This window comes from Salvelinus namaycush, chromosome 5 (genome assembly GCF_016432855.1).
Source record: "Salvelinus namaycush isolate Seneca chromosome 5, SaNama_1.0, whole genome shotgun sequence".
In the NCBI taxonomy this organism is placed as follows: Eukaryota; Metazoa; Chordata; class Actinopteri; order Salmoniformes; family Salmonidae; genus Salvelinus; species Salvelinus namaycush.
The window spans coordinates 28,491,758-28,518,687 of record NC_052311.1 but is presented as its reverse complement, the minus strand read 5'-3'; the positions used below and the strand labels follow the sequence as shown (position 1 = coordinate 28,518,687).

The window sequence follows — 26,930 nt, the reverse complement described above, 5'->3', positions numbered from 1 at the left end:
AGAACTCTTACTTCTGGTGGGGAGTAAGTACTTCTCCTGGATGGTGGCGTACAGCTGCAGGGTGAGCTGGGGGGTGGAGCCCAGGAAGGCCTGGATAACGGCGGTGCGTTTGAAGGCGTTCCGGTGGGTGGCCAGCTTGCGCTCTGAGTGGCCAATCTCCCACTCCATGGGCGTGCCCTGGTCTTTCTTCAGCTTGATCTTCCTGGAGATGGTCACGTACGGCTCCTCCTCTTTACCTGCCTTAAAATAAACCATCAGAGCCTCGAAACACCTGAGGAGAGAAGAGGGCCATTGAAAATTGAGCAATTCCACATAACCACCAAAGGGCAATACAGGCTAACAAAAAAACATTGTCTTGTTTATTTTCAGTCAAGGGTTTGTATTATCATTCAATAAATATCATATTTTGCTTCACATTTAAATTTGAGACTGAAATGTGACATTTATATATGACTCCACCAGAGGGCAGTCTATGTGACAGCCTTTGCATGACTGACAAAGCACTGAAATCTAAGAATGGTGTGTTTGTTCCCTTCCCAGAGGTAAATGCTTTCACTGTTCACTGTGAAACATGAGGTGTAGCTCTCCTTTACGTCTGTTTATGTTGAATAGTACCAGTGCAAGGGTTAGCTGTACACAAGGCACTTAATAGCATCCAATGTATCCACACTCAACTAGTAAATCACAGCACGTTGCTGGAATGTTGTCTTTCAGACCAACACAGCTCCTAATTTGGACATGGGCTTTAGGGGAGAGAACACACAGACAGGCTAGCTACTACTAGGATTCACTTCCTGGCAGCTCAGCTGTGTGCTGCTACGAGAGCCCTCTGGCATACAGTCCGACAGCCATTTTCAGCCGCTGTGTTTTTTCAGCTGTTGTGGTGCTGGTTGAATCACGTTGGCTGTGACCTTGCGGCGCATAACCAAAACATGCAGCCCCTCGTCTTTGACTTCAACTCTCGCTGAACTGAGAGACATTTAAAGGAGGGGTAAGGAAGGCGCTCTGTGCCATCCACAAGCTGCCTCATCGCTCTAGTGGTACTACTATACTGGTAGCCTATGCATAAGAATATGCATAAGAATCGAGGGTGTCTGATTGCACAATCATGAAACTAAGGTCTACAGACGGAGAGCAGTAGCATGCACAAGACTGATTTACTTCCAGGGAAATTTGGCATCCTAATGCAGCTGAGAATGAGTGCTGAGTCAGTCTAGCTAGCCAGCCAGCCAGCACTGAAAAAACGACTAAGAGACTAAATGCATTTCACTTACAGGAAAAAGCATGGCTGAGAAAAAGGTTGGCTGGCAGAATCAATATGCCCGATGTCCACAGCAGCATCTAATGGTACCATTGGCTGAAGCAAAGTGCCTACTGCCAGGTAATCACTCCCAGGCCATAAAAATCACTTTGCTCTCAGCTTATAGTACAAGTTCTTGTAAAAAGAGCAAAGTAAAACACACATGCAATAAGGAAATACCTTAAAAAAGGGGGGACTGAACTTCCTGGTTTGGTCTTGTTTTTCAGCTTGGTTATTAAGAAATGCAGTGGCCATGACTGAAGCCAAATTAGTTGTCTGTGGGGGGGGGTAATGTGGGTGTCTCGTGTGTGTGTTCGCAAGTGGCAAGCGTTTGTACATTCACTCTGTCAAAACAGTTCACAGTTAGTCACTCACCCTTCTAGATGACCCGGTTACACTGTTTTCAAGTTGTGTGTCTTGAAGTCGCCTAGGCTAGATAGTGCTAGCTTCAGCTGGCTGGTGTGGTTTGACATTGTATAGCCCATTTCAATACGTTACACAATGTAAATGGGACAATATTTTCATGAAGCACATACAGTACACGTCCAAAAGTACGTGGACATGTGCTCAAACATCTCATGCCAAAATCATGGCCATTAATACAGAGTTGGTCCCCCCTTTGCTGCTATAACAGTCTCCACTCTTCTGAGAAGGCTTTCCACTAGATGTTGGAACATTGCTGCGGGGACTTGCTTCCATTCAGCCACAAGAGCATTAGTGAGGTCTGGCACTGATGTTGGGCGATTAGGTCTGGCTCGCAGTCGGCGTTCCAATTCATCCCAAAGGTGTTTTATGGAGTTGAGGTCAGGGCTCTGTGCAGGCCAGTCAAGTTCTTCCACACCGATCTTGACAAACCATTTCTGTATGGACCTCCCTTTGTGGACGGGGGCATTGTCATGCTGAAACAGGAAAGGGCCTTCCCCAAACTGTTGCCACAAAGTTGGAAGAACAGAATCGTCTAGAATGTCATTGTATACTGTAGCGTTAAGATTTCCCTTCACTGGAACTAAGGGGCCTAGACCAAACCATGAAAAACAGCCCCAGACCATTATTGCTTCTCCACCAAACTTTACAGTTGGCACTATGCATTCAGGCAGGTAGCGTTCTCCTGGCGTCCTCCAAACCCAGATTCGTCCATTGGACAGCCAGATGGTGAAGCGTGATTCATCACTCCAGAGAACGCGTTTCCACTGCTCCAGAGTACAATGGTGGCGAGCTTCACACCACTCCAGCCGACACTCGGCATTGTGCATGGTTCCAGAGGCAGTTTGGAACTCGGTAATGAGTGTTGCAACCGAGGACAGACTATTTTTACACGCAACGCGCTTCAGCACTCGGCGGTCCCGTTCTGTGAGATGGTGGCCTACCACTTTGCGGCTGAGCCGTTGTTGCTCCTAGACGTTTCCACTTAACAATAGCAGCACTTACAGTTACAAGGGCAGCTCTAGCAGTGCAGAAACAAACTGACTTGTTGGAAAGGTGGCATTCTATGACAGTACCACGTTGAAAGTCAGAGCTCTTCAGTAAGTCCATTCTACTGTCAAGGTTTGTCTATGGAGATTGCATAGCTGTGTGCTCAATTTTATACACCTGTCAGCAACGGGTGTCACTGAAATAGCCAAATTCACTCATTTGAAGGGGTGTCAACATACTTTTGTAAATAGTGTATTTTAATACTTTCAATATTTGTATATGAATTTCTACAATTTATAGTTGGTTTGAGGTTTGTCACTGAAATTTGGAGCTATTGACATTTTCATATATTGTCCCATGTTATTTAATGATGGTCCCCAACTAGCCCCATAGGGATATCAAATGTCAAACCAAATTGACCATGGGCATTACGAACGGGTCAGGTGCACCTGTGCTCCGAATTTATGATCACTTGGGTGCTGCCAGTTGTGGGCAGGATTTGAGAAACCCTGCTTTAAGGCATGGGCTGCAGTTCAAGCAACTGCGGCTTTTGTATACATTGAAAATGTCACAAGGGCAGTTTCATCATCAGGAAATACTTTCAACATGCTCCTTAAGGTCCAGTAGAGATTTCTCACCCTGTTATGCTTAACAGTGCTTTGACATAACACCCACAAGAGACAATGGTGCCAAAAAAAAGAAGATCAATTTTGACCTTCGGACAAATTCAATTTCTTTGAGTGTTTGCACTAAGTTAGCATTTCAGAATACAGGACATCAAGACACCAACCGTTCTTCACTGTGTGTAAACACTTTCAGAGTTGCATGATGGGACAGGGACAGTAGTGACTAAGTATGTAGCCTCCTCTGCCTCAGAGGATAATTATATTCTCTTAGACAAGCTGTGACAAGGGTCACTCAAGCAGGGAACCAACCTGACACTATACAGAGATTCCCAGTTGGCCATGTGACATCTTGTCAACATACAGTATTATCTTAGAAAAGCTACATTGCTTGTGAAACTTTACTGTGTGTTCATTCATTGACATGTGAGCATGTGAGTTACAAGACGGATACAACCCTGTGAGCTAGAGTCCTTGCCTGTTACTTGGTAAAGCAAGCCGTGCAGTCAACAACATTCAAACCCTTGGGCGGAGTTGCTAGGCAACATGCAATATTGAATTGCGCCCACACAGCAGATGATCTGATGATGATGACGACATCATCCACCATGCTCCGCAGGAAGTGCACAACAGATCAGCCCAGAGCGGAGATGTGGTCTGTGGAAGTAACTGGAACTAACGCACAGCTGTTTATCTAGTGCATCTGTTTTTGACACAGTTAACCGTTCACTTAGAAACAAAATATGGTTTAAGGCAGGAAAATGTCAGGTCGGGAATGATATGTAGCTTCCTCTACGGAGGGAACCACATCCCCAAACAAGCCACCCTCCAGAGTATAATTATAGAACTGTGTAGCTGTATCAGAAAAACCCTGAAACCGAACCTTGTTCTATTTCTTCTGAAAAGAAACAAATCCAAAGGTCTGATTCTCACTGATCAGCACTGCTACAGTGAGGGAGTGGGGGAGCAGGCTGTAAACAGTGTGCCAATGTCATGCCTTGTGTGGGCTTGGAAAATGCCTGCTAGTCAGTCACTTGATTTGTCATAAAAGGTGGAGCTAGTACAGTCAGAGATCACGCCAAACCTGCCCTTTGAATTGAACATACACAGTGCCTTCGGAAAGTATTCAGACCCCTTGACGTTTTCCACATTTTGTTACTTTACAGCCCTATTATGATATTGATTGAATAGTTTTCCCCCCTCATAAATCTACACACAATACCCCATAATGACAAAGCAAAAACAAGTTTTTTTTTGCAAATTAATATTTTTTAAAATTAAATACCACATTTACATAAGTATTCAGACCCTTTACTCAGTACTTTGTTGAAGCACCTTTGGCAGCGATTACAGCCTTGAGTCCTCATGGGTATTTTATTGTATTTTTTTTATTTTACTATGCAAGTCAGTTAAGAACAAATTCTTATTTACAATAACAGCCTATACCGACCAAACCCAGACGACGCTGGGCCAATTGTGCGCCGCCCTATGGGACTCCCAATCACGGCCGGTTGTGATACAGCGTGGATTCAAACCAGGGTGTCTGTAGTGAAATGGATTAAATAGTCCCCCCCCCTCAATCTACACACAATACCCCATGACAAAGCAAAAACAGGGTTAGACAATTTTGCAAAAGTATTAAAAAGAAAAACTGAAATGTCACATTTACATAAGTATTCATACCCTTTACTCAGTACTTTGTTGAAGCACCTTTGGCAGTGATTACATCCGAGTCTTTTTGGGTATGACGCTACAAGTTTGGCACACTTGTATTTGGGCAATTGTTGCAATAATGTACCTAACCATGAACATCAATGCCTTTCTTAAAATCAATACACAAGTATATATTTTTAAACCTGCATATGTAGTTCAAAGAAATTCATACTAGCAGGCAATATTAACTAGGACAATTGTGTCACTTCTCTTACGTTCAGTGCAAGCAGAGTTAGGGTATATGCAGCAGTTTTGGCTGCCTGGCTCATTGCGAACTGTGTGAAGACCATTTCTTCCTAACAAAGACCGTAATTAATTTCCCAGAATTTTACATAATTATGACATAACATTGAAGGTTGTGCAATGTAACAGCAATATTTAGATTTAAGGTTTCCACACGTTCGATAATATACGGAACGGTTCTGTATTTCACTGAAAGAATACATTTTTTGTTTTCGAAATTATAGTTTCTGGATTTGACCATATTAATGACCAAAGGATCATATCTCTGTCGGTTTATTATATTATAATTAAGTATATGATTTGATATAGCACTGACTGAGCGGTGGTAAGCCACAACAGGCTCGTAAGCATTCATTCAAACAGCAGCTCTAAGCAATGCTGGGATGCACAGCGCTGTTTATGACTTGAAGCCTATCAACTCCCGAGATTAGGTTGGCAATACTAAAGTGCCTATAAGAACATCCAATAGTCAATGGTATATGAAATACAAACGGTATAGAGAGAAATAGTCTTATAATTCCTATAATAACTACAACTTAAAACTTATTACCTGGGAATATTGAAGACTCGTGTTAAAAGGAACCACCAGCTTTCATATGTTCTCATGTTCTGAGCAAGGGACTTAAACGTTAGCTTTTTTACATGGCACATATTGCACTTTTACTTTCTTCTCCAATGCTGTGTTTTTGCATTATTTTAACCTGTCTGGCACCGGGGTTCCGCTAGCGGAACTCCTCCCACATTCCACTGAAAAGGCAGAGCGCGAAATTCAAAAGATATTTTTTAGAAATATTTAACTTTCACACATTAACAAGTCCAATACAGCAAATGAAAGATACTCATCTTGTGAATCCAGTCAACATGTCCGATTTTTTAAATGTTTTACAGCGAAAACACCACATATATTTATGTTAGCTCACCAACAAATACAAAAAAGGACAGACATTTTTCACAGCACAGGTAGCATGCACAAAGCCAACCTAACTAACCAAGAACCAACCAAACTAACCAAGAAACAACTTCATCAGATGACAGTCTTATAACATGTTATACAATAAATCTATGTTTTGTTCGAAAAATGTGCATATTTGAGGTATAAATCAGTTTTACATTGCAGCTACCATCACAGCTACCGTCAGAAATAGAACCGAAGCAGCCAGAGTAATTACAGACACCAACGTCAAATACCTAAATACTCATCATAAAACATTTCTGAAAAATCGATGGTGTACAGCAAATGAAAGACAAACATCTTGTGAATCCAGCCAATATTTCCGATTTTTTAAGTGTTTTACAGCGAAAACACAATATAGCATTATATTAGCTTACTACAATAGCCTACCACACTACCGCATTCATTCATCAAGGCACGTTAGCGATAGCAATAGGCACGTTAGCGATAGCGAATAAACCAGCAAAAGATATTAATTTTCACTAACCTTCATAAACCTTCATCAGATGACAGTCCTATAACATCAGGTTATACATACACTTATGTTTTTTTTGAAAATGTGCATATTTAGAGCTGAAATCAGTGGTTATACATTGTGCTAACGTAGCATCTTTTTCCCAGAATGTGCGGATATTTTTATGACACTCAACTATTCTGACCAAATAACTATTCATAAACGTTACTAGAAAATACATGTTGTATAGGAAATGATAGATACACTAGTTCTTAATGCAATCGCCGTGTTAGAATTCTAAAAATAACTTAATTACGACATTCAGCTTAGTTATAGCGAGAGAGTACCCAAAATCTGGGCGCAAACGACTATTTCACATGTTCGACAGATATATGAAATAGCATCATAAAATGGGTCCTACTTTTGACGATCTTCCATCAGAATGTTGTACAAGGGGTCCTTTGTCCAGAACAATCGTTGTTTGGTTTTAGAATGTCCTCTTCTCCAGTCAATTAGCACGGAAAGCTAGCAAAGTAGCGCAAAGCTCTCCTTCCTGAACAAAGGCACACAACGCAACACGCCTAACGTCCCGAATAAATTTCAATAATCTAATAAAACTATATTGAAAAAACATACTTTACGATGATATTGTCACATGTATCAAATAAAATCAAAGCCGGAGATATTAGTCGTCTATAACGACAGCTTTTCAGAAGGCAAAACCAGGTCCCTTCACGCGCTCTCCAGAAAACAGGAAACTGGTGACACGTCATGCTGAGAGCTTTTATTCGACCCCAGATCAAGTTATACACTCCATTTCTTCTCTCACTGCCTGTCGACATCTAGTGGAAGACGTATGAAGTGCATGTATACTAATAAATATCAAGGACATTTATAGGCAGGGCCTAGAACAGAGCATCGATTTCAGATTTTCCACTTCCTGTCAGGAAGTTTGCTGCAAAATGAGTTCTGTTTTACTCACAGATATAATTCAAACGGTTTTAGAAACTAGAGAGTGTTTTCTATCCAATAGTAATAATATGCATATTGTACGAGCAAGAATTGAGTACGAGGCCGTTTAAATTGGGCACGATTTTCCCCCAAAGTGAAAACAGCGCCCTCTGTCCTCAACAGGTTTTAACCAAATTGAACATGTTTCATTATTTATTTGAGACTAAATTGATTTTATTTATGTATTATATTAAGTTAAGTTAATAAAATAAAAAAGTGTCAGCGTACACATCACAGACAAACTGAAATGGTCCACCCACACAGACAGTGTGGTGAAGAAGGCACAACAGCGCCTCTTCAACCTCAGGAGGCTGAAGAAATTTGGCTTGTCACTCAAAACCCTGACAAACTTTTACAGATGCACAATCGAGAGAATCCTGTCGGGCTGTATCACAGCTTGGTACAGCAACTGCACTTCCCTCAACCGCAAGGCTCTCCAGAGGGTGGTGCGGTCTGCACAACGCATCACCGGGGGTAAACTACCTGCTCTCCATGACACCTACAGCACCCGATGTCACAAGAAGGCCAAAAAGATCATCAAGGACAATAACCACCCGAGCCACTGCCTGTTCACACCACTATCATCCTGAAGGCGAGGTCAGTACAGGTGCACCACAGCTGGACCGAGAGAGTGAAAAACAGCTTCTATCTCAAGGCCATCAGACTGCTAAACAGCAATCACTAACTCAGAGGCTGCTGCCTACATTGAGACCCAATCACTGGCCACTTTAATAAAATGGATCACTAGTCACTTTATACAATGCCACTCTAAATAATGTTTACATATCTTACATTACTCATGTCACATGTATATACTGTATTTTATACCATCTATTGCACCTTGCCTATGCCGCTCGGCCATCACTCATCCATACTTACATGTACATATTCTCATTCACTCCTTTAGATTTGTGTGTATTAGGTGTGTATTAGTTGTTGGGGAATTGTTAGATTACTTGTTAGATATTACTGCACCGTTGGAACTAGAAGCACAAGCATTTCGCTACACTTGCATTAACATCTGCTACCCATGTGTATGTGACAAATAAAATTTGATTAGATTTGATAACAAAATGTGGAAAAAGTAATGGGGTCTGTATTCTTTCCAAAAGGCACTATGTAGATATAAGGTGTTTATTAGAATAGAACCATCTATTGTCTTACAATATATAACATTTAGAGAAATCTCAAGTGATATGACACGGGGCACTGCTTCCACATTCCAGTCCTAGGCTCTTCTAGATATTTGAATACTTGACACACATAGCTGATAATCACGCTTCACTTCTAATTGAGCACATTCACCTCGCAGATTCAAGGCAGTCCTGGTTGCGGAAATGAAAAGATTGAACGCAGAACACCTAAAATGAAATAGGAAACAGCGTTATTCTGCTTTTCTGGGTCTTTTTTAAATCTGTACTATGGAATGGTAAGCAATGCAGAGGTAAAGTCAACATGCTGAAGGCCTACTTCGTACAGTGTTATGGGCCACACCCGCAGCTATCTACTAGGCCGACAGTGATCAAATTGTAAAATCCAAGGTTCTGTTGACACACCAAAGTTAACCAACAGTATCACTCAGATATGCTCAGTTTTGAAACAGCAACCAGACACCACCTTAACTCACCAGTGACAAATGACTCACGGTTTGTTCAACAAGTCTAGACACAAAGAGAAACCTTAACTGTCATGGGGTAAAAGAGTGCTTTACAGAAATGTCAGTATTAGAGCCTTCAAAGCTTGTGCATTTCACAACAAAACAAAATGAGAGCTATGATTGGTGTCATTTCAGCCAATTAGATACAGTTGAAGTCGGAAGTTTACATACACTTAGGTTGGAGTCATTAAAACTCATTTTCAACCACTCCACAAATGTATTGTTAACAAACTATAGTTTTGGCAAGTCAGTTAGGACAGATACTTTGTGCATGACAAGTAATTTTTCCAACAATTGTTTAGACAGATTATTTAACTTATAATTCCCTGTATAAATTCCAGTGGGTCTGAAGTTTACATTCACTAAATTGACTGTGCCTTTAAACAGCTTGGAAAATTCCAGAAAATGATGTCATGGCTTTAGAAGCGTCTAATAGGCTAATTGACATAATTTGAGTCAATTGGAGGTGTACCTGTGGATGTATTTCAAGGCCTACCTTCAAACTCAGTGCCTCTTTGCTTGACATCATGGGAAAATCAAAAGAAATCAGCCAAGACCTCAGAGTAAAAATTGTAGACCTCCACAAGTCTGGTTCATCCTTGGAAGCAATTTCCAAACGCCTGAAGGTACCACGTTCATCTGTACAAACAATAATACGCAAGCATAAACACAATGGGACCACGCAACCGTCATACCGCTCAGGAAGGAGACGCGCTCTGTCTCCTAGAGATGAACATACTTTGGTGCGAAAAGTGCAAATCAATCCCAGAACAACAGCAAAGGACCTTGTGAACATACTGGAGGAAACAGGTACAAAAGTATCTATATCCACAGTAAAACTAGTCCTCTATTGACATAACCTGGAAAGGCCGCTCAACAAGGAAGAAGCCACTGGTCCAAAACCGCCATAAAAAAGCCAGACTACGGTTTGCAACTGCACATGGGGACAAAGATCGTACTTTTTGGAGAAATGTCCTCTGGTCTGATGAAACAAAAATAGAACTGTTTGGCCATAATGACCATTGTTATGTTTGGAGGAAAAAGGGGGAGGCTTGCAAGCCGAAGAACACCATCCCAACCGTGAAGCACGGGGTGGCAGCATCATGTTGTGGGGCTGATTTGCTGCAGGAGGGACTGGTGCACTTCTTAAAATAGATGGCACCATGAGGAAAGAAAATTGTGGATATATTGAAGCAACATCTCAAGACATCAGTCAGGAAGTTAAAGCTCGGTAGCAAATGGGTCTTCCAAATCGACAATGACCCAAAGCGTACTTCCAAAGTTGTGGCAAAATGGCTTAAGGACAACAAAGTCAAGGTATTGGAGTGGCCATCACAAAGCCCTGACCTCAATCCTATAGAAAATTTGTGGGCAGAACTGAAAAAGCATGTGAGCAAGGAGGCCTACAAACCTGACTCAGTTACACCAGCTTTGTCAGGAGGAATGGTCCAAAATTCACCCAACTTATTGTGGGAAGCTTGTGAAAGGCTACCTGAAACGTTTGACCAAAGTTAAACAATTTAAAGGGAAATCTACCAAATACTAATGTATTTGAGTGTATGTAAACTTCTGAACCACTGGAAATGAGATGAAAGAAATAAGATGAAATAAATCACTCTACACTCTACTTAAAATAAAGTGGTGATCCTAACTGACCCAAGACAGGGAAACTTTACTAGGATTAAATGTCAGGAATTGTGAAAAACTGAGTTTAAGAGTTTAAATGTATTTGGCTACGGTGTATGTAAACGTCCGACTTCAGCTGTATGTGAAACGAATGAAAAATGTGTCTGATCTAAACTAAGATTAATTTCGGAATACCAATGACCTCAAAATTGAGGTTGATCTCATTGTGAATTGTCACATGTGCCTGGGGTATACTCATTACGGAAACCGTTTAGGGACCAAACAGAGCAACATTTGAGTTTCTATTGGACAAATTCAGGTAGGGCCTTTCCCGTTTTGTTCCGTTTGGCGTAATAAATACACCTCTGGCAGTGGCAGTTCAAACCCATTTAGAAGTGGGTTGACAAATTAGCAGTTGTGACTCACGCAGCCTACTGTAGATACATGTCTGACAGAGGTGTAAATGAGAGGGTCTATCTTAACCATGACCCACTTCGCATCTGGTCAAACAGGTTTGAAGAGACGGGAAAATACTGCCCTGATTCTAGGATAAGTGAGTTAACATTGTAGAGCATTTTACTCTCCACAGAGGCATTTCTTAGTAGACAGAACAGCTGATTGGGGGCCAGAGGTGAGAGCTCTATTCCATGTATCAGGAAAGCCTGGGCCTTGGGTAAAGGCAGTACAACACTCATTAAATTAGGCTACTACTCAGCACTGTGATGACTTGGCACCATACCTACCTAATGAGTGGGCCCAGGAGTAGTAGATGCAAGAAGAGGACCAGGGGGCGGTCTCTTCCCAAGTCTCTATGAATGAATGTCAGCGCCAATTGAGTCAATACAGCGGGCACCAACATGAAGGTGATGGTCAACCCCATCCAGGTGTCGTCATCGCTCTTGTGGTACATGTTGCAAAGCACAGCTGCGCAGACAAACTCAGCGCAATACAACAAAGTGGCCAACACCACGCTGAAAGGGGGTTGAATGTTACTGTGGTTTACAACCAACATGACTCCGTTTTCAGAGGGGGATTCCTGGTGGAATTGCTCGACGTCCGAGATGTTTACGACTGGCTCGCCCTCTTCTTCCATGGCTCAATGACTAAAACAACGTCAGACAATGGAGACCTACAGGGCTGACGAACGGCTCAAAGAAAAGTGTAGTTTCCAAGTGTTTGCCAAGTGTCCGATTGTATCCTTATCCAGCAACAGTGTATCGACTGTTTCAAACAAAGCAGTTCAGTTTGTTATCATTCATGAATGTATCAAGTTTATTAGACAACGTCTTCAATGTTTGTTGCGGTAGGTCCTGTCCTTTCGCCCACTTTCCACACACAACAAGAATAACTCCTTTGTGTATCAATAGCCTATATTACGTGGCATTGCCACCCGTGGCCACAATACAAAAAAACTTTTAAAAAACACCACCCATATAGTATCTCTAGGGTAGTCTTACAAATCGAATCCAGTGGTTGTCGAATACGAGTCATACTCCCACAATCTCAAAGATCGGCAAATACATTTTCCAGCGCAAATCAAAAGTCATGCCGCTGATGTCTGCCTGCAAATGATGGGCTCAGTACCCACATTTACTTGTTGCAAAGCAACGTCGACTGTTGTACCATAATCAAAACTGAAACAATCCATTCGCTGTAGAGTCCCATTGAAAATTTAAGGAAATGCAAAAGTGAATGTTTTTGTTAGCTCCTCCACTGAACAAGAAAGCAGGTGTGTCTGAACATGCTATTGCTGCTAACTTCACACCTATGCGAAGCTAGCAGCAATAACGATTAGCCACACTAATGGAATCTGCCTTCAAAATAAAAGTTCACAATTGAAAGTGGTGCAAATGGATAAAAATTGTGGAATTATTACATATTTGGACTAGATAATGTTCCAACGTTGTTATATAAATTCAACAAAATACAATAATTAGTTAATTTGACCAACAACAAAAAAGGTCAGTTGAAATTGCACTGTGGATGTGTTAGAATTCAGAATTGCTTTGGGATCAAAGTTATATTTCACTGTACAATCTTACCTATGGATTGTGGATCCATGAAATGGTGTGTCAGCAGTGATGGAAAAAGTACCCAATTGTCATACTTGAGTAAAAGTAAAGATATCTTAATAGAAAATGACTCAGGTGAAAGTTACCTAGTAAAATACTTGAGTAAAAGTCTAAAAGTATTTGGTTTTAAATATACTTAAGTATCAAAACTAAATGTAATTGCTAAAATACACTTAAGTATCAAAAGTAAAAGTATAAATCATTTCAAATTCCATATATTAAGCAAACCAGATGGCACCATATTTTTATTTTACATTTTTTAATGATAGCCAGAGGCACACTCCAACACTCAGACATAATTTACAAACAAAGCATTTGTGTTTAGTGAGTTCGTCAGATCAGAGGCAGTAGGGATGACCAGGGATGTTCTCTTGATAAGTGTGTAAATTGGACCATTTTCCTGTCCTGCTAAGCATTCGAAATGTAATGAGTACCTTTTGGGTGTCAGGGAAAATGTATGGAGTAAAAAGTACATTATTTTCTTCAGGAATGTAGTGAAGTAAAAGTAAAAGTAGTCAAAAATAAAGTACAGTACAGATACCCCAAAAACCTACTTATGTAGTACTTCAAAGCATTTTTACTTAAGTGCTTTACACCACTGTGTATCAGCTTACTCAGTGACACCCATAGAACACACATGTGAAGAGTTAACACAAATGTTAGCCTTGATACTCTTATTAGGGGACTTTGTGGTAAATCACCTCCCAGTCAGCCTATTGTGCGTATTTACATTCATGTTTCACTGTACAGCCTTACGTATGGATTGTGGATCCATTAAATATTAATGTCAATATTCGTAAATAGGCTGAAAAGTGAGGGCAATTGCCACAGTTAAAGTTCCCTAATTAGAGCTATAATGCTAATATTTGTGTCAACTCTTCACAGTTATGTTCTGTGGGTGTCACTGAGTAGACTGATACCCCAATTCCATGGATCCACAATCCATAGGTAAAGCTGAACATTGCAATATGAATGTTCAATGCACATTGTAGGTTGACTGGTGAACTAGCGTGTCTCAGTTCACACTGGTGTCAAAGACCTGCAATAAGATCTACGAGGCTAATATTTGTGTAAACTCTTCATAGTTGTGTTGAGTAGACTGATACACAATTTCATGGATCCACAATCCATATGTAAGGCTCTACAGTGAAATATGAATGCCAAAAATGCACAATAGGCAGACTGGGGAGGTGATTTACCACAAAGTCCCCTAATAGATTTAATTAGGATCCCCATTAGCCGACGCCAATTGCAACAGAAAACCTAATAAGAGCTACGACACTAATATTTTGGTAAACTCTTCACAGTTATGTTCTGTGTGTGTCACTGAGTATGCTGATACGCCATTTCATGGAGACACAATGCATAGGTAAGGCTGTACAGTGAAATATAAGTATGCATCCAAAGAAATTCTGAAGTCAAATAAATACACAGTGCAATTTCAGCTGTCTTTTATTTATTTTGGTGGGTCAAATTAGCTAATTATTGTATTTTGTTGAATTTATATAACAACATCCCAACCTTGATCTAGTACAAATGGCATCACTTTCAATGGATCACGTTCAATTGGGAACTTTTAATTTGAAGGCGAACCGCAAATGCCACAGTTGTGGTTAACCGTTATTGTGGCTAGCTTCACATAGGTCTTGGAGGGTGAACGCTACCTCCCACTGTTCCTGGGTCCTGAGCCTACGCGTACTGCGTACTGCGTGCAGCTGTGTGCATGTCATCGAGAGTACATGCTTGTAACCTATTTATACTTGACTATTTTCAATAAGAGTGCCATCACTGTTTTGGATCCAAAAAAACAAAACGAAAGCCCCAATGGTAATGTGGGGATATCACAAAAGCACAGAATAGAAAAAAGTAGAAATCTTGGGCAATTACTTTCAGAAGGTTATTGAAGCAGGTGGGGCTACTACAAATCATGACAGCTTAGAAACACTACTACAGCCAGCTATATACAGTACATCTCAACCTTCTCTCTCTCTCAGTGCCTGTGTGTTGTGTAGGGCAGGAGCACAGATAGATCAGTTGTCCTGTTTCCCTTTTTAGGCTATCACACCACCACTAGGACAGACTTGGCCCTGTTACAGCACCAGAGCTATGTGGAACGCTGCTATGTCAACATGTGCTGTGGGAAGGCCAGGCTAGCTCATACCCCAAAATTGAGGATTTGTATTTCCGTGACTTGACACAGTGTTGCATTTGGTTTACATTTACATTTGGTACTACATTTTAGTAAACAAATGACCAACTACATCACATCCTTTAGAATGAATGGAACCTAGTGAAACGGTTTTCTGTTTGCTCGGGCGACTGTGCAAACAGGGATTATTAGAATTGGTGCTAGGCCTATGAGAGGGATCCCATCTGCTTCCTTTTGCTTTTGCTCAGTGCAAATGTGGTTCCTTTAATTTAATGTTGACTTCAATCTGGCCAGTCATTTCAAACTGTCGCTAAGCTTGAAATAAGATGTTGTGCCCATCAACAGAGTACTTAAAATACAGACTGTTATGTAGATTGTGTTAAAAACATTCGTTTGGATGATAAATCTATCTCATTTTTGAATTCGTATTATGATCCCAGGGCTCTGTTTTCCATATGAAAGCCCTAACCCAGATTAAACATTCATGTTTTTCCAGAGCAGTACAATAATAGCTCAAAGGCACAATGTTAACCATAGCTCAGCCCAAAATGAAAATCACTCCCCCGGTGTAACCAGATGGGTCCCAGACAGGCAGTGATGTGGGCGCTGCATTGTGAATGTCTGCTGGAGGCCCTTCTATTATTAATTAATGTGAGTGGCGAGACAGCGCTGCGGATCAGTGGCTGCAAACCGTAGTGGTTGTTTACTTTCTGGAAGGAAGGCGGCAATGTAGAACTAAGGCCCTGTCATTAGTGGCCTAGCAGGTCTTTAGGACCCCACCCTGTATGTACACACATACTCCCTATTCCGTCATTGAACAAAAAGCTGAATACATTTTTTGCTCGGATTCAAACTAATTAAATCAGTTTGAAACAGTAAGTCCAACAGTCATCAGAGGCATATAGATGTTCAATTGTGTACTATTCCGTAGTAACATTCTGTAGCCCTAGTTAATAGATAATTCTAAACGAAAGCAGAGCGACTTCAGAGGGAACATAACCCTCAGACATAAATTCAGCTGTCAGGTCTCTCAGAAATGTTAGGTACGTGGGGCCATGGGTATATGAGGCAGGGCATAAGGACGTTGTGCTAAGCCTTTGCTGCTGCTTCTGCTGCTGTGTATGTGTGTGTGTGTGTGTGTGTGTGTTGTGCGTGTGTATGTGCATGTGTGTGTGTGTGTATGTGTGTCTATGTGTGTGTCATTGCCAGCTGACGCAGTGGTCAGAGCCTCGGATGAGTCTAGTCAGCAGATGAAGCCCATGCCTGATTGGACACTGGGGTAATGACTTAACGAGATGAAGGATGTACACAAAGGGCAGTTCCAGGATATGTTATCCTTGTTATGGGAAACAGTTAAAGTAAGCAAATCTCTCAGATTTTACTTTGTATTTTCCATACTGACTGTACTGGGACTAACTGTTTATAAAATTACCATTTTCTTTTATACGTTAGTATTGTTGTGGGTCGTTAAGAAGGTTCGCTTGGGGATTTTTTTTTTGTCATGAGTAGACAGACTGCAGGGCAAATTCTTTCCTCCCTGTTAGCTCTTGTTTAGCAAAACCACACACCGTGACGTAATCACAGCCCCATTATGTGAATGGTTCCATAGAAATTGAGGCCATCTAGTGGCCATTGTAATAATGTATTAACTTGTAAAGATGTTATAATGTTACAAGGCAGCAATAATAGCCATACAAAAAAATGAAACATACTTACATTTGCCGCATACTGCATGTTTATCCTGTTTGATTTCCATCAGTGTAAAGATACCACCTCTCTATCCACTCACTATGGACATCACAAGAGATCATAGGTCAAATTGAACTCAATTAAATGTGAGGGGATTCTGGTAGTACCAGTAATCTGGATTTCTCTCTTCCATTGTTAAAGGAGGGGCATGTATCACTACTAGATGTAAAAAAAAAAATCACATCATGAGACATCTTTGTTAAAATTGGCCATGAGCAAGTTTCCTGATCTGGCCAAGCTAAATCACAATGCAGTCAAAAACGTGATTAATTTTATAAATATTTCCACACTATGTGGTTGGAATAATATTGTGAAATTGTGAAAATTATCATAATACCCTTTTAGCATAAGAGCTGTTTGAAAAGACAGCCTGAATTTCCAGCATGTTTTGCTGGGATGGAGTTTTGGCATGCCAGGTGAGATCACCAATGGCGTAAATGTGTTAATAGACCAATAAGAAAGAGAGTTCCAAACCTCTCTGCCAATTACAGCTAGTTCTCAGATTTCCCCTACCCACTCAGAATAAATCCAGAAAGTCCTTGCAAAATTCTTGCTTGAGAAATGTATCTTTACTAAGAATCTATTTTTGTTCATTTTAACTCTTTTAATTGAAAACAATCACAGTAAGGTGCTTAATTGTTACCCAGAAATGATTTGATATTTAGATAAAAACGGCTGCATTGGACCTTTACTGTAGAGCAACCTATCCGGTTGAAGGCAGATCTAACAAACACCCGAATGATTGGTGGACAGGTTACCACTGTGTTTCCCAGGTTGCACCACCTACATGAGGTGACCACAGGATTAGTGGAATTATTGAGCCCTGATTAGTTATCTGGTACATACAAGATGCCACAAGAGAAACACACTCAAACAAACGTATGGACACTGACATCCTACTGTAAGTATGCTGAGATTTTATTTTATTTATATTCTATCTATCATTTCACGTGGCTTCTATTTTCATAGATTTACCCCTGAGAACAGTGGTGAAAGTGATCTATTTGTGGGATTAAACAAGTAATATGAACGACTTTTTGAGTGAACAATGCTGTGTGTGAATTGGATATTTTGTCATGGACTAATACAGCTTTGCATAATTTATATGATGGGCAATGCATTTAGGCTGTTGCACATTGTTTACATTAAAAGGTTGTACACATGGTTATCACTGTTAACTAATAAAGCACACTCTGTTGTCTTCAGATTCAACCATATCAATATTCGTCAGTGACGTGTTTTATTGCCGTCAGAGTTTACTTTTTACTTTAATCTGACAACGTGCTTAATTTGCACTTTTATGGTCTAAATGTCTGAACTTAAATAGCCTTTTATTGCTACATTGGAATTTGTATAGAGACAAAAATATTTATTATATAAATAATTCACCTGACACCCGAAACCGTATCAATAAGAAATATGAATATTGAAAATATATATTCTGTAGGTCAGGGATCATCAACTTTGGGACGATTTTTTTCTTGCGCGGATGGTCGAGGGGCCGAGAAACATAAATTCACTCTGGCTATCTACTCCGATTTCAGAGGACTCTGTTTGAATGAGCCAGAGTACAGAATAACTGATGAATTTCCGAATGTGCAACACCCGTTGAATATGACCGGTGTCAGTAAAACGTCGGCCAATTTGTTTTATTCAATTGTTGCCAGCAGCACAGTTACAGTCACCACAACGCTCTAGATATCATGAAATCAGCCTAACCAGTTCTGCTAGGGCGATTAAAATGACAGAGTGAGTTGTTCTTTCATTTGTGACTGGAAGTAGCTAGCCAACTTTAGCCAGTTAGCTTGGGTGCTTGACTGCAGTTGTGACCAAACGCTTGGAGCAAACCTACTGTGACTCTGAACGCCTCGAGAGTGAAACGCTCTGAATTTAAGAACGGACAATCTGACAGCGCTCTGAATCTACGAACGCCAGAGTGCACTGAATTTATGGACACACCCACAATTACACATCATTTGTAGACTGCAAATTGACCACAGATATAATACTTAACTAAAACATAATTTCAAACCATGCTCACATTTGTGTACAATCACATCTCTCTATTATGCGTGGGAATATTTGGGAACAGATTTCCAAAATTAGATTGTATATACAGTTGAAGTCGGAAGTTTACATACACTTAGGTTGGAGTCATTAAAACTCATTTTTCAACCACTCCACAAATTTCTTGTTACAAACTAAAGTTTTGGCAAGTCGGTTAGGACATCTACTTTGTGCATGACACAAGTAATTTTTCCAACAATTGTTTACAGAGATTATTTCACTTATAAATCAAAGTATCACAATTTCAGTGGGTCAGAAGTTTACATACACTAAGTTGACTGTGCCTTTAAACAGCTTGGAAAATTCCAGAAAATTATGTAATGGCTTTAGAAGCTTCTGGTAGGCTAATTGACATCATTTGAGTCAATTGGAGGTGTACCTGTGGATGTATTTCAAGGCCTACCTTCAAACTCAGTGCCTCTTTGCTTGACAGCATGGGGAAAATCAAAAGAAATCAGCCAAGACCTCAGAAAAGAATTTGTAGAGTCTGGTTCATCCTTGGGAGCAATTTCCAAACGCCTGAAGGTACCACGTTCATCTGTACAAACAATAGTACGCAAGTATAAACACCATGGGACCACGCAGCCGTCATACCGCTCAGGAAGGATATGCGTTCTGTCTCCTAGAGATGAACGTACTTTGGTGTGAAAAGTGCAAATCAATCCCAGAACAACAGCAAAGGACCTTGTGAACATACTGGAGGAAACAGGTACAAAAGTATTTATATCCACAGTAAAACTAGTCCTATATTGACATAACCTGGAATGCCGCTCAGCAAGGAAGAACCCACTGCTTCAAAACCACCATTAAAAAAAGCCAGACTACGGTTTGCAACTGCACATGGGAACAAAGATCGTACTTTTTGGAGAAATGTCCTCTGGTCTGATGAAACAAAAATAGAACTGTTTGGCCATAATGACCATTGATATGTTTGGAGGAAAAAGGGGGGCTTGCAAGTCGAAGAACACCATCCCAACGGTGAAGGACGGGGGTGGCAGCATCTTGTTGTGGGGGTGCTTTGCTGCAGGAGGGACTAGTGCACTTCACAAAATAGATGGCACCATGAGGATGGAAAATTATGTGGATATATTGAAGCAACATCTCAAGACATCAGTCAGGAAGTTAAAGTTTGGTTGCAAATGGGTCTTCCAAATGGACAATGACCCCAAGCATACTTCCAAAGTTGTGGCAAAATGGCTTAAGGACCACAAAGTCAAGGTATTGGAGTGGCCATCACAAAGCTCTGACCTAAATCCTATAGAAGATTTGTGGGCAGAACTGGAAAAAGTGTGTGCGAGCAAGGAGGCCTACAAACCTGACTCAGTTACACCAGCTCTGTCAGGAGGAATGGGCCAAAATTCACCGAACTTATTGTTGGAAGCTTGTGGAAGGCTACCCAAAACGTTTGACCCAAGTTAAACAATTTAAAAGCAATGCTACCAAATACTAATTGAGTGTATGTAAACTTCTGACCCATTGGGAATGTGATGAAAGAAATAAAAGCTGAAATAAATCATTCTCTCTACTATTATTCTGACATTTCACATTCTTAAAATAAAGTGGTGATCCTAACTGACCTAAAACAGGGAATTTTTACTAGGATTAAATGTCAGGAATTGTGAAAAACTGAGTTTAAATGTATTTGGCTAAGGTGTATGTAAATTTCCGACTTCAACTGTGTGTGTGTGTATGTATATATATATGTGTGTGTGTGTTTAAAAAAAAATCAAATTCGGCCCGCATTCCGACAGTTGGATAACCCTGCTGTAGTTTGAAGTCTTGTTGCTAGTTTATGCTCTACCTGACTAGTCTGGGTTTAGGCAGCTTATGGAGATTGAGCAGATGCAGAGAGCTGAGGCCTGCTGGATTTACTTGGCACACCTCAGATGGACAGACACTCACACACCTGCTGTTTGTGTAGAACCAGACTGTGGCAGACTACACACAGGTACAAAGATTTGTCAGACAACTGGTACGCTACCGTGTCTTAATGTAATCAGACTGTGCCAGCCAGGTCAGCCACATAGTTCCATAACACGTAGTTGAGAGTCTATATACATTTATGCTGTTCATTGTAAAACAATAAAACAAGCCCCATGGTGGAAACCGATGGACTAGTTTATGGATAGTTTATGGGGATAGCAAAAAGGATATACAGTAAGCAGGTAATACACAGACCCAATGAATAGTGTATCCCGAAAGGGATAGGAATGCACTGTGGGTACAAACAATGTTACCTAGTTTAACCAGGTACTATAACCCATGCTCTTAGAAAAAAGGGTTCCAAAAGGGTTCTTTGGCTGTCCCCATAGAAGAACCCTTTTTGTTTCCAGGGAGAATCCTTTTTGGTTCCATGTAGAACCCTTTTGGGTTCCATGTAGAACCCTCTGTGGAGAGGGTCCTAATGGAACTCAAAATGGTTCTACCTGGAACCAAAATGGTTCTACCCAGAACCAAAAATAGCTTTTCAAGGGATTCCCCTATGGGGACAGCTGAAGAACCATTTTACGTTCTACAAAGAGTATTTTTTTCTAAAAGTGCAGTTTATATAGTCACACAGATAATACTAACCTTTGTCAAAAATATTTCAAACAGTAAAGAAATGATCGACTTTTACATTAAGATCTAAATGGCTCTGAAGTCTTCAGGGGTTTATTGGCCCTGACCCTGATCACCTGACAGTAGCCTTTGTTACCTCAGCTGACTTAGCACCGGTCGTTCTGTAAGTCTATAATTTGCACGTCGACCCTGTGTCATAATGAGCTCTTCTTTCAGGTGGGGACTGAGGAGAAGATGGTTGCCGCTGTGCTCACCTTGTTCTGTTTCACCACAACTGAACATGTTCAACCTGATGACCAACTGCTGCAGCTGGGTCTCCAAGATCCAGCAACCCATCAGGTAAGAATTACTTTCTTTCAAATGGATTAACACAATCCCTCAGTCACTTGCGATTACAAATACTCTGACTTAAATTGCTCCATATGCTAACTCCAGCCCCATATCTTGTATTTTCACACAGGAAAGTCAATGTACTTGTGGTGGGTCTTGATAAAGCAGGAAAAACATCCACTGTCAGGGGGATGTTAAGAGGTAATGTAACAGTGACTTCAATACAAAATAATTAACAGGAACCATGCAGTAGACATTACACATAAATCTGCATATGGCTGACTGAGGTCCTCTTGTAACTATTCTCGCTGTCTGCAGTGCCCCCGGTGGACGTGGGTCCAACACATGGGTGTGTCCGCACGGAGCTGAGAGTGGAGAACTTCCTGGTCACCCTGCTGGACATTAGTGGGGCCCCGGAGGTGCGGGGGTCCTGGAGAGATCTCTATGGGGAGGTCCATGGGTTCATCTTTGTGGTGGACTCCAGTGACCGGCAGAGGATTAAAGAGGTCAAGGAACTTCTGACGGACCTGCTGAAGCAGCCTAGAGTGGCGGGAAAACCACTACTGGTGTAAGGACTAATTCTTAAATCAAGTTTGAGTTCATGTGAATAGAATACTTGATCAACCTTAAAATAAAAAGTAAAGCTATATTTGTTATATTTATAGTTTATAAGTATGTTATACAATATTCTATGAGATGTATATGACAAAGTGACAGATAATCTATACTACCTACTTTAAAACCTTAGTGTTGCCATGGTACAGTGGGCAAGGAAGGACAGTAACGAAACTGATTAGTGCTTTCAGTGTAGTTTTTTCCTTTTTTGAATCCACTGAATAAACGGTGTTGTGTTTTAGGCTGGCCAACAAGCAAGACAAGATGAATGCCCTGCTGGGAAGTGAGATAATTGAGCTCCTGTCTCTGGAGAGACTGGTGAACCAGAGCCGTTCTCTGTGCCACATTGTGAGTCTAGTTCTCACACACACCACTCTCCACACAGCCAGACAGAAGAGCTAGACAGACAGCCAGACAGCCAGACAGAGGAGCCATACATAAGATCCAGACAGACAGCCAGACATAAGATCCAGACAGCCAGACAAACTGACAGCCAGGCAAACAGACAGCCAGATTATGTTTATTATGTTCAAGAGACAGATACATAGACAGACAGAAATCCATGTAGGCTACATAGATTTGATTATGTTGTGCCTTTTCGCTCTAGGAGCCTTGCTCAGCCTTAATAGACCTGCGGAGGTGGACAGACAGGAAGACGCTGCGGGGTCTTCGCTGGCTTTTGCGTGCTGTCAATCTGGATTACCCAGAACTCTGTTCTCGCATAATCAGGGACATCAGGGACAGGAGACCTCTAGCACCAGACGAGAGGGACAGGCGTGGGAAGATAGAGAGGAGCCGCAAGCCAAAAGAGGAAAGGTAAGAGCGACCATAACTATCCCAATTGGCACAAACTGGTTGAATCAACGTTGTTTCAATGTAATTTGTCAACGTATTGTGACGTGGATTTAAAAAAAGTAATCAATCGAAACTGTTGCTTTGAGTGTGAAATTTCAGGTTACAATACAATTTTCAAGATAGACACACCCTGTATAAAATATGTTGAATTTGTACCGTTGAAACAATTTCAGAACTTCAACGTCATATACACTATTTAAAGAAAATAGCAGCACCTCCTACTGGAGAGTTGATCTAAAGCTATTCATTTGGTTTCCCATCCAGGATTTTAACTAAGCCCAGCTTTGATATTTGTCACTGACTACTACCAATGTGCTATCGTGAGAATGATTTTTGAGAGATCCCTTAATAACTAAATATATTCACTGTTGCTATTGAAGTCATTCCAAAGGGTAGGTTTAACAGAGCAAATTAAATGAAACCATACTTATTAGGTAAAATATCATCAATTATACTATTTAAGCCTATATAGCATTTGCAAAGTCATCAACAGCTATTGTTAAATATTTTATTAAACAATAGGTCAAAGATTTTATTTAAGATTTTTTTGTTTTACAATACAAAACATATACATACAAATGACAACATACAGACTTACACAAACATCCACAACATCCCCCCTGCCCAGACCCACCTGCTCACACCACCATCTCCAGTGGCCGTATCACTCTCTGCCACATGGCCTCAAACTGCACCATTTTGTTTCTCTCCGTCGCCCCCGCACTTTCAACATTTAGATAATAAAGCATTTGACCTTTCCATTGTGTTAACGATGGACGATTGCTAGATTTCCAGACAAGTAAACAAATTATATGTTGGATTCACATCTCTAAATAAACCAAAAATACAAGTTAAATAATAGGATTAAGCCAGTGGCTCAAATGAAATTATCCAAGCATATCCTTTAAATGTTGACATTTGGTTGCAATGTCAACCAAACACAATTCAATAATCTTTTTGTAGTACAGTAAATAGCCTAAAGTAAAGGCTATCTTACAAACTAATGTAACCTTATTTATTCAACCTTAAAATGAGTAACACTTCCATGGACAAACTTTGAGGTTACTGGAACTATAAATGTCTTCTTATGTAATCATAGAAAGCGTGCATGTTCAAGATAGCATGCAAAGCTCGCTGGTCTGTGGAGATCTTCACAATTGCTGTAATAATCTACGCAGAATCTTGAACAGCATTGATCACTTGCACTATGTACTTTTAATGTCATCTCAACTGCCATCCATTTGGTTCTGCTATTAGATAAAGCACAGTGATAACCCATTAAGTTGTTGTATAAATACAAAATGTATGACATTGTATTTCCATTTGAACTTTGTTGTTCTTTTAGATGGTTGAAAGCATAGTGATAACACATTGGGAATTCAACAAACTTCTGTCTGTCTATTTGAGTCGGTGAATAAAGGTTGAAATCTCATCGATCAACTTCTCAACCAATTATTATCCACATTTCCACGTTGAAATGACATGGTGTGCCCAGTGGGATGTGCCTTCAGTTAGACAGAATATCATCTATCTTGGCCAATGTGTTAATATTGCATTCACAGAATATGTATCCATGAACTACTTCAAAGACATGGCCCATGTTAGCTAAAGCATCATGGCATGGACCCTTTCTCATGTGAAATGTCTATGTGTAGAATCCGTGCCAGCAAAAATGACCTTCGTAAAGTACAAAGCCCTCAAGAAAAGGACCTAAGACCCAAGACCCCCTCACTACAACCCATTCGAAACATATTGAAAAAGGTAAAGACATTGAAATGTACAAATCAACTGATAATCTTTAGTTGTAGATCCACTTGATCTTGATGAGATTCCAATTGATTATTTGTAGTGAAACAATCTACTCGTTTGAGTACATCTGGAGATGCACATTCATTTTCATTGCTGGAATATGTGAACTGAAAAGCCTTGTTTATTGTAGGAGAGCACTCTGAAAAAGAGGCTTCATAAAAAGAAGAAACAACAGGTGAAGATTAAGGACACAGACGAGAAAAGCGAAGGAGAGAATGCGGAGGAGGAGGAGGGGGAGGAAGGTAGCACAGAGGCAGACCCAGAACCCAGTGTGCGGAAAGAGAAGGCCAACAGTCCCCTAATACCTCCGAAACGAAGGAAGCTGAAACGTAAAGCCAAAGTGAAGGAAGAGACCCAAGACCTCCCAGAATCAGTTGACAACGAAGACAAAGACAACTCAAATAAAGGTAGCTGTGCTCCTCAAACAACACTTCAATCTGTCTCCAATGTCTTGGAGCATGTTTTATGATTTATTAAGAGGTTACAACATGTTATTAGTACTTTTGAATATTGAAATGTGCATCTGAGTTGATAACATTCACATTTTCTCATCTGTTGATAAAGGGGACAAGAAGAAGAAGAAGAAGAAAGTGGTGAAAGTGAAAAAGAACAGGATAAACTCTGAGAAGATGCCAGGAGCATACTCCCAGCCAGTTGACCTCTCCGCGACCTTTGGTGAGCCCCCAGTCTCTCCTTTTTAACTCACACTGAAATGCAACGCAAAAAAATGAGACTCTGTCTGAGATATGTGATTTCCCTGTTTCCTGATAGATCTTTACCGAAAAGCCATTTTGGCTCTGAAAGAGCGACATAATCAGGGCCAGTGAGAGGAGAAGGCTGAGCGAGAGTCCTGTGTCCAGTGTGTGACGACGCAGTCTGCTATCCTGTCAAGGGCAGCACTCCAGTGATTTAGGAACACGCTGAGACACCTTAGTGACTCACCCCCAGCCTCTTCCCTACAAACCACCCAGACCGCTACCTGACTGACTGACTGATTGACAGAGGGAGACATGCCCTGCCTGCAACTCCTCCACAACCTCCTTGTCCATTCTATTACCCCACATTGCTAACGTATGGATTACAACTGGAGTTTTCAACGGCTTTTGAAGGACAATTTCAAAATGCTTGATAGATGTGTTTCTTAGCTGCTACTGTGTAGGAACTGCAAAGCCAATGCACCCCCTGAGAAATGTGTGTTTATTTTATCTCACCAAAATATGTTATATGAAAGATGTATTTATTAGTGGTTATTTAATTATGTGCAGTAAAAGTAAACAGTTGTTTACAAACATGATCAATGTACTGGCCAAAATATTTAAATCCCTCTTCATAAATATGAATAGAGTTTATCTGTTTATATTGTAATTTTGATGGAAAAAGTGACATGCTTTTGTAATGTTCGTTTGCTTTTTATATGACTGTTTGAAAAATGTCTCACAGACCCTGTTTTTCAACAACAACAAAATGGTCAGTGAAAGGAAAATAGAATTTTAAGAGATAACACCACCAGGTCAATTTTGAAGAAAGAACAAATACAAAACTGAAATGTACAATAAACAATCACGTGCTTCCTTTACAATGTACCATATGCCTTGAAGTGTGCTTGTGTTTGTTCACCTTGAAGATGATAATGCTCTGTTGCTTGACCCAGATTCAAAACAGTCCAAACAATAGGTCAAGCGCCGAACTAATAGTCAGCCATATGTAACCATGTTTCCTATTTCATTCGGTGT

At 40.6% G+C, this 26,930-nt stretch overlaps 2 protein-coding genes across 4 annotated transcripts in view; one reads left to right on the top strand and one right to left on the bottom strand.

Moving 5' to 3' along the window:
- The window catches only part of xkrx (XK related X-linked), a 14,838-nt gene extending 2,088 nt beyond the window's left edge, over window positions 1-12,750 (bottom strand). Inside the window, exons 1-2 of the mRNA XM_038993895.1 lie at window positions 11,736-12,750; window positions 12-271 (exon numbers count right to left, since the gene is read on the bottom strand). Of these exons, the coding sequence (XP_038849823.1) occupies window positions 12-271; window positions 11,736-12,085 (610 nt within the window). The 5' untranslated portion in view covers window positions 12,086-12,750. The remainder of the gene's footprint in view (window positions 1-11; window positions 272-11,735) is intronic.
- Window positions 11,930-26,930, top strand: arl13a (ADP-ribosylation factor-like 13A). 3 transcript variants are annotated; one of them, XM_038993892.1, is made up of 10 exons: window positions 11,930-12,295; window positions 21,805-21,927; window positions 22,049-22,119; window positions 22,237-22,486; window positions 22,776-22,881; window positions 23,141-23,349; window positions 25,044-25,149; window positions 25,328-25,604; window positions 25,762-25,872; window positions 25,969-26,930. In XM_038993892.1, the coding sequence occupies exons 1-10, from the start codon at window positions 12,114-12,116 to the stop codon at window positions 26,022-26,024; spliced, it is 1,491 nt and encodes a 496-aa protein (XP_038849820.1). In that variant the 5' UTR covers window positions 11,930-12,113; the 3' UTR covers window positions 26,025-26,930. The 3 variants fall into 3 exon arrangements, with proteins under 3 accessions (XP_038849820.1, XP_038849821.1, XP_038849822.1); XM_038993893.1 differs by lacking the exon at window positions 11,930-12,295 and adding an exon at window positions 16,242-16,571; XM_038993894.1 differs by lacking the exon at window positions 11,930-12,295 and adding an exon at window positions 17,358-17,863.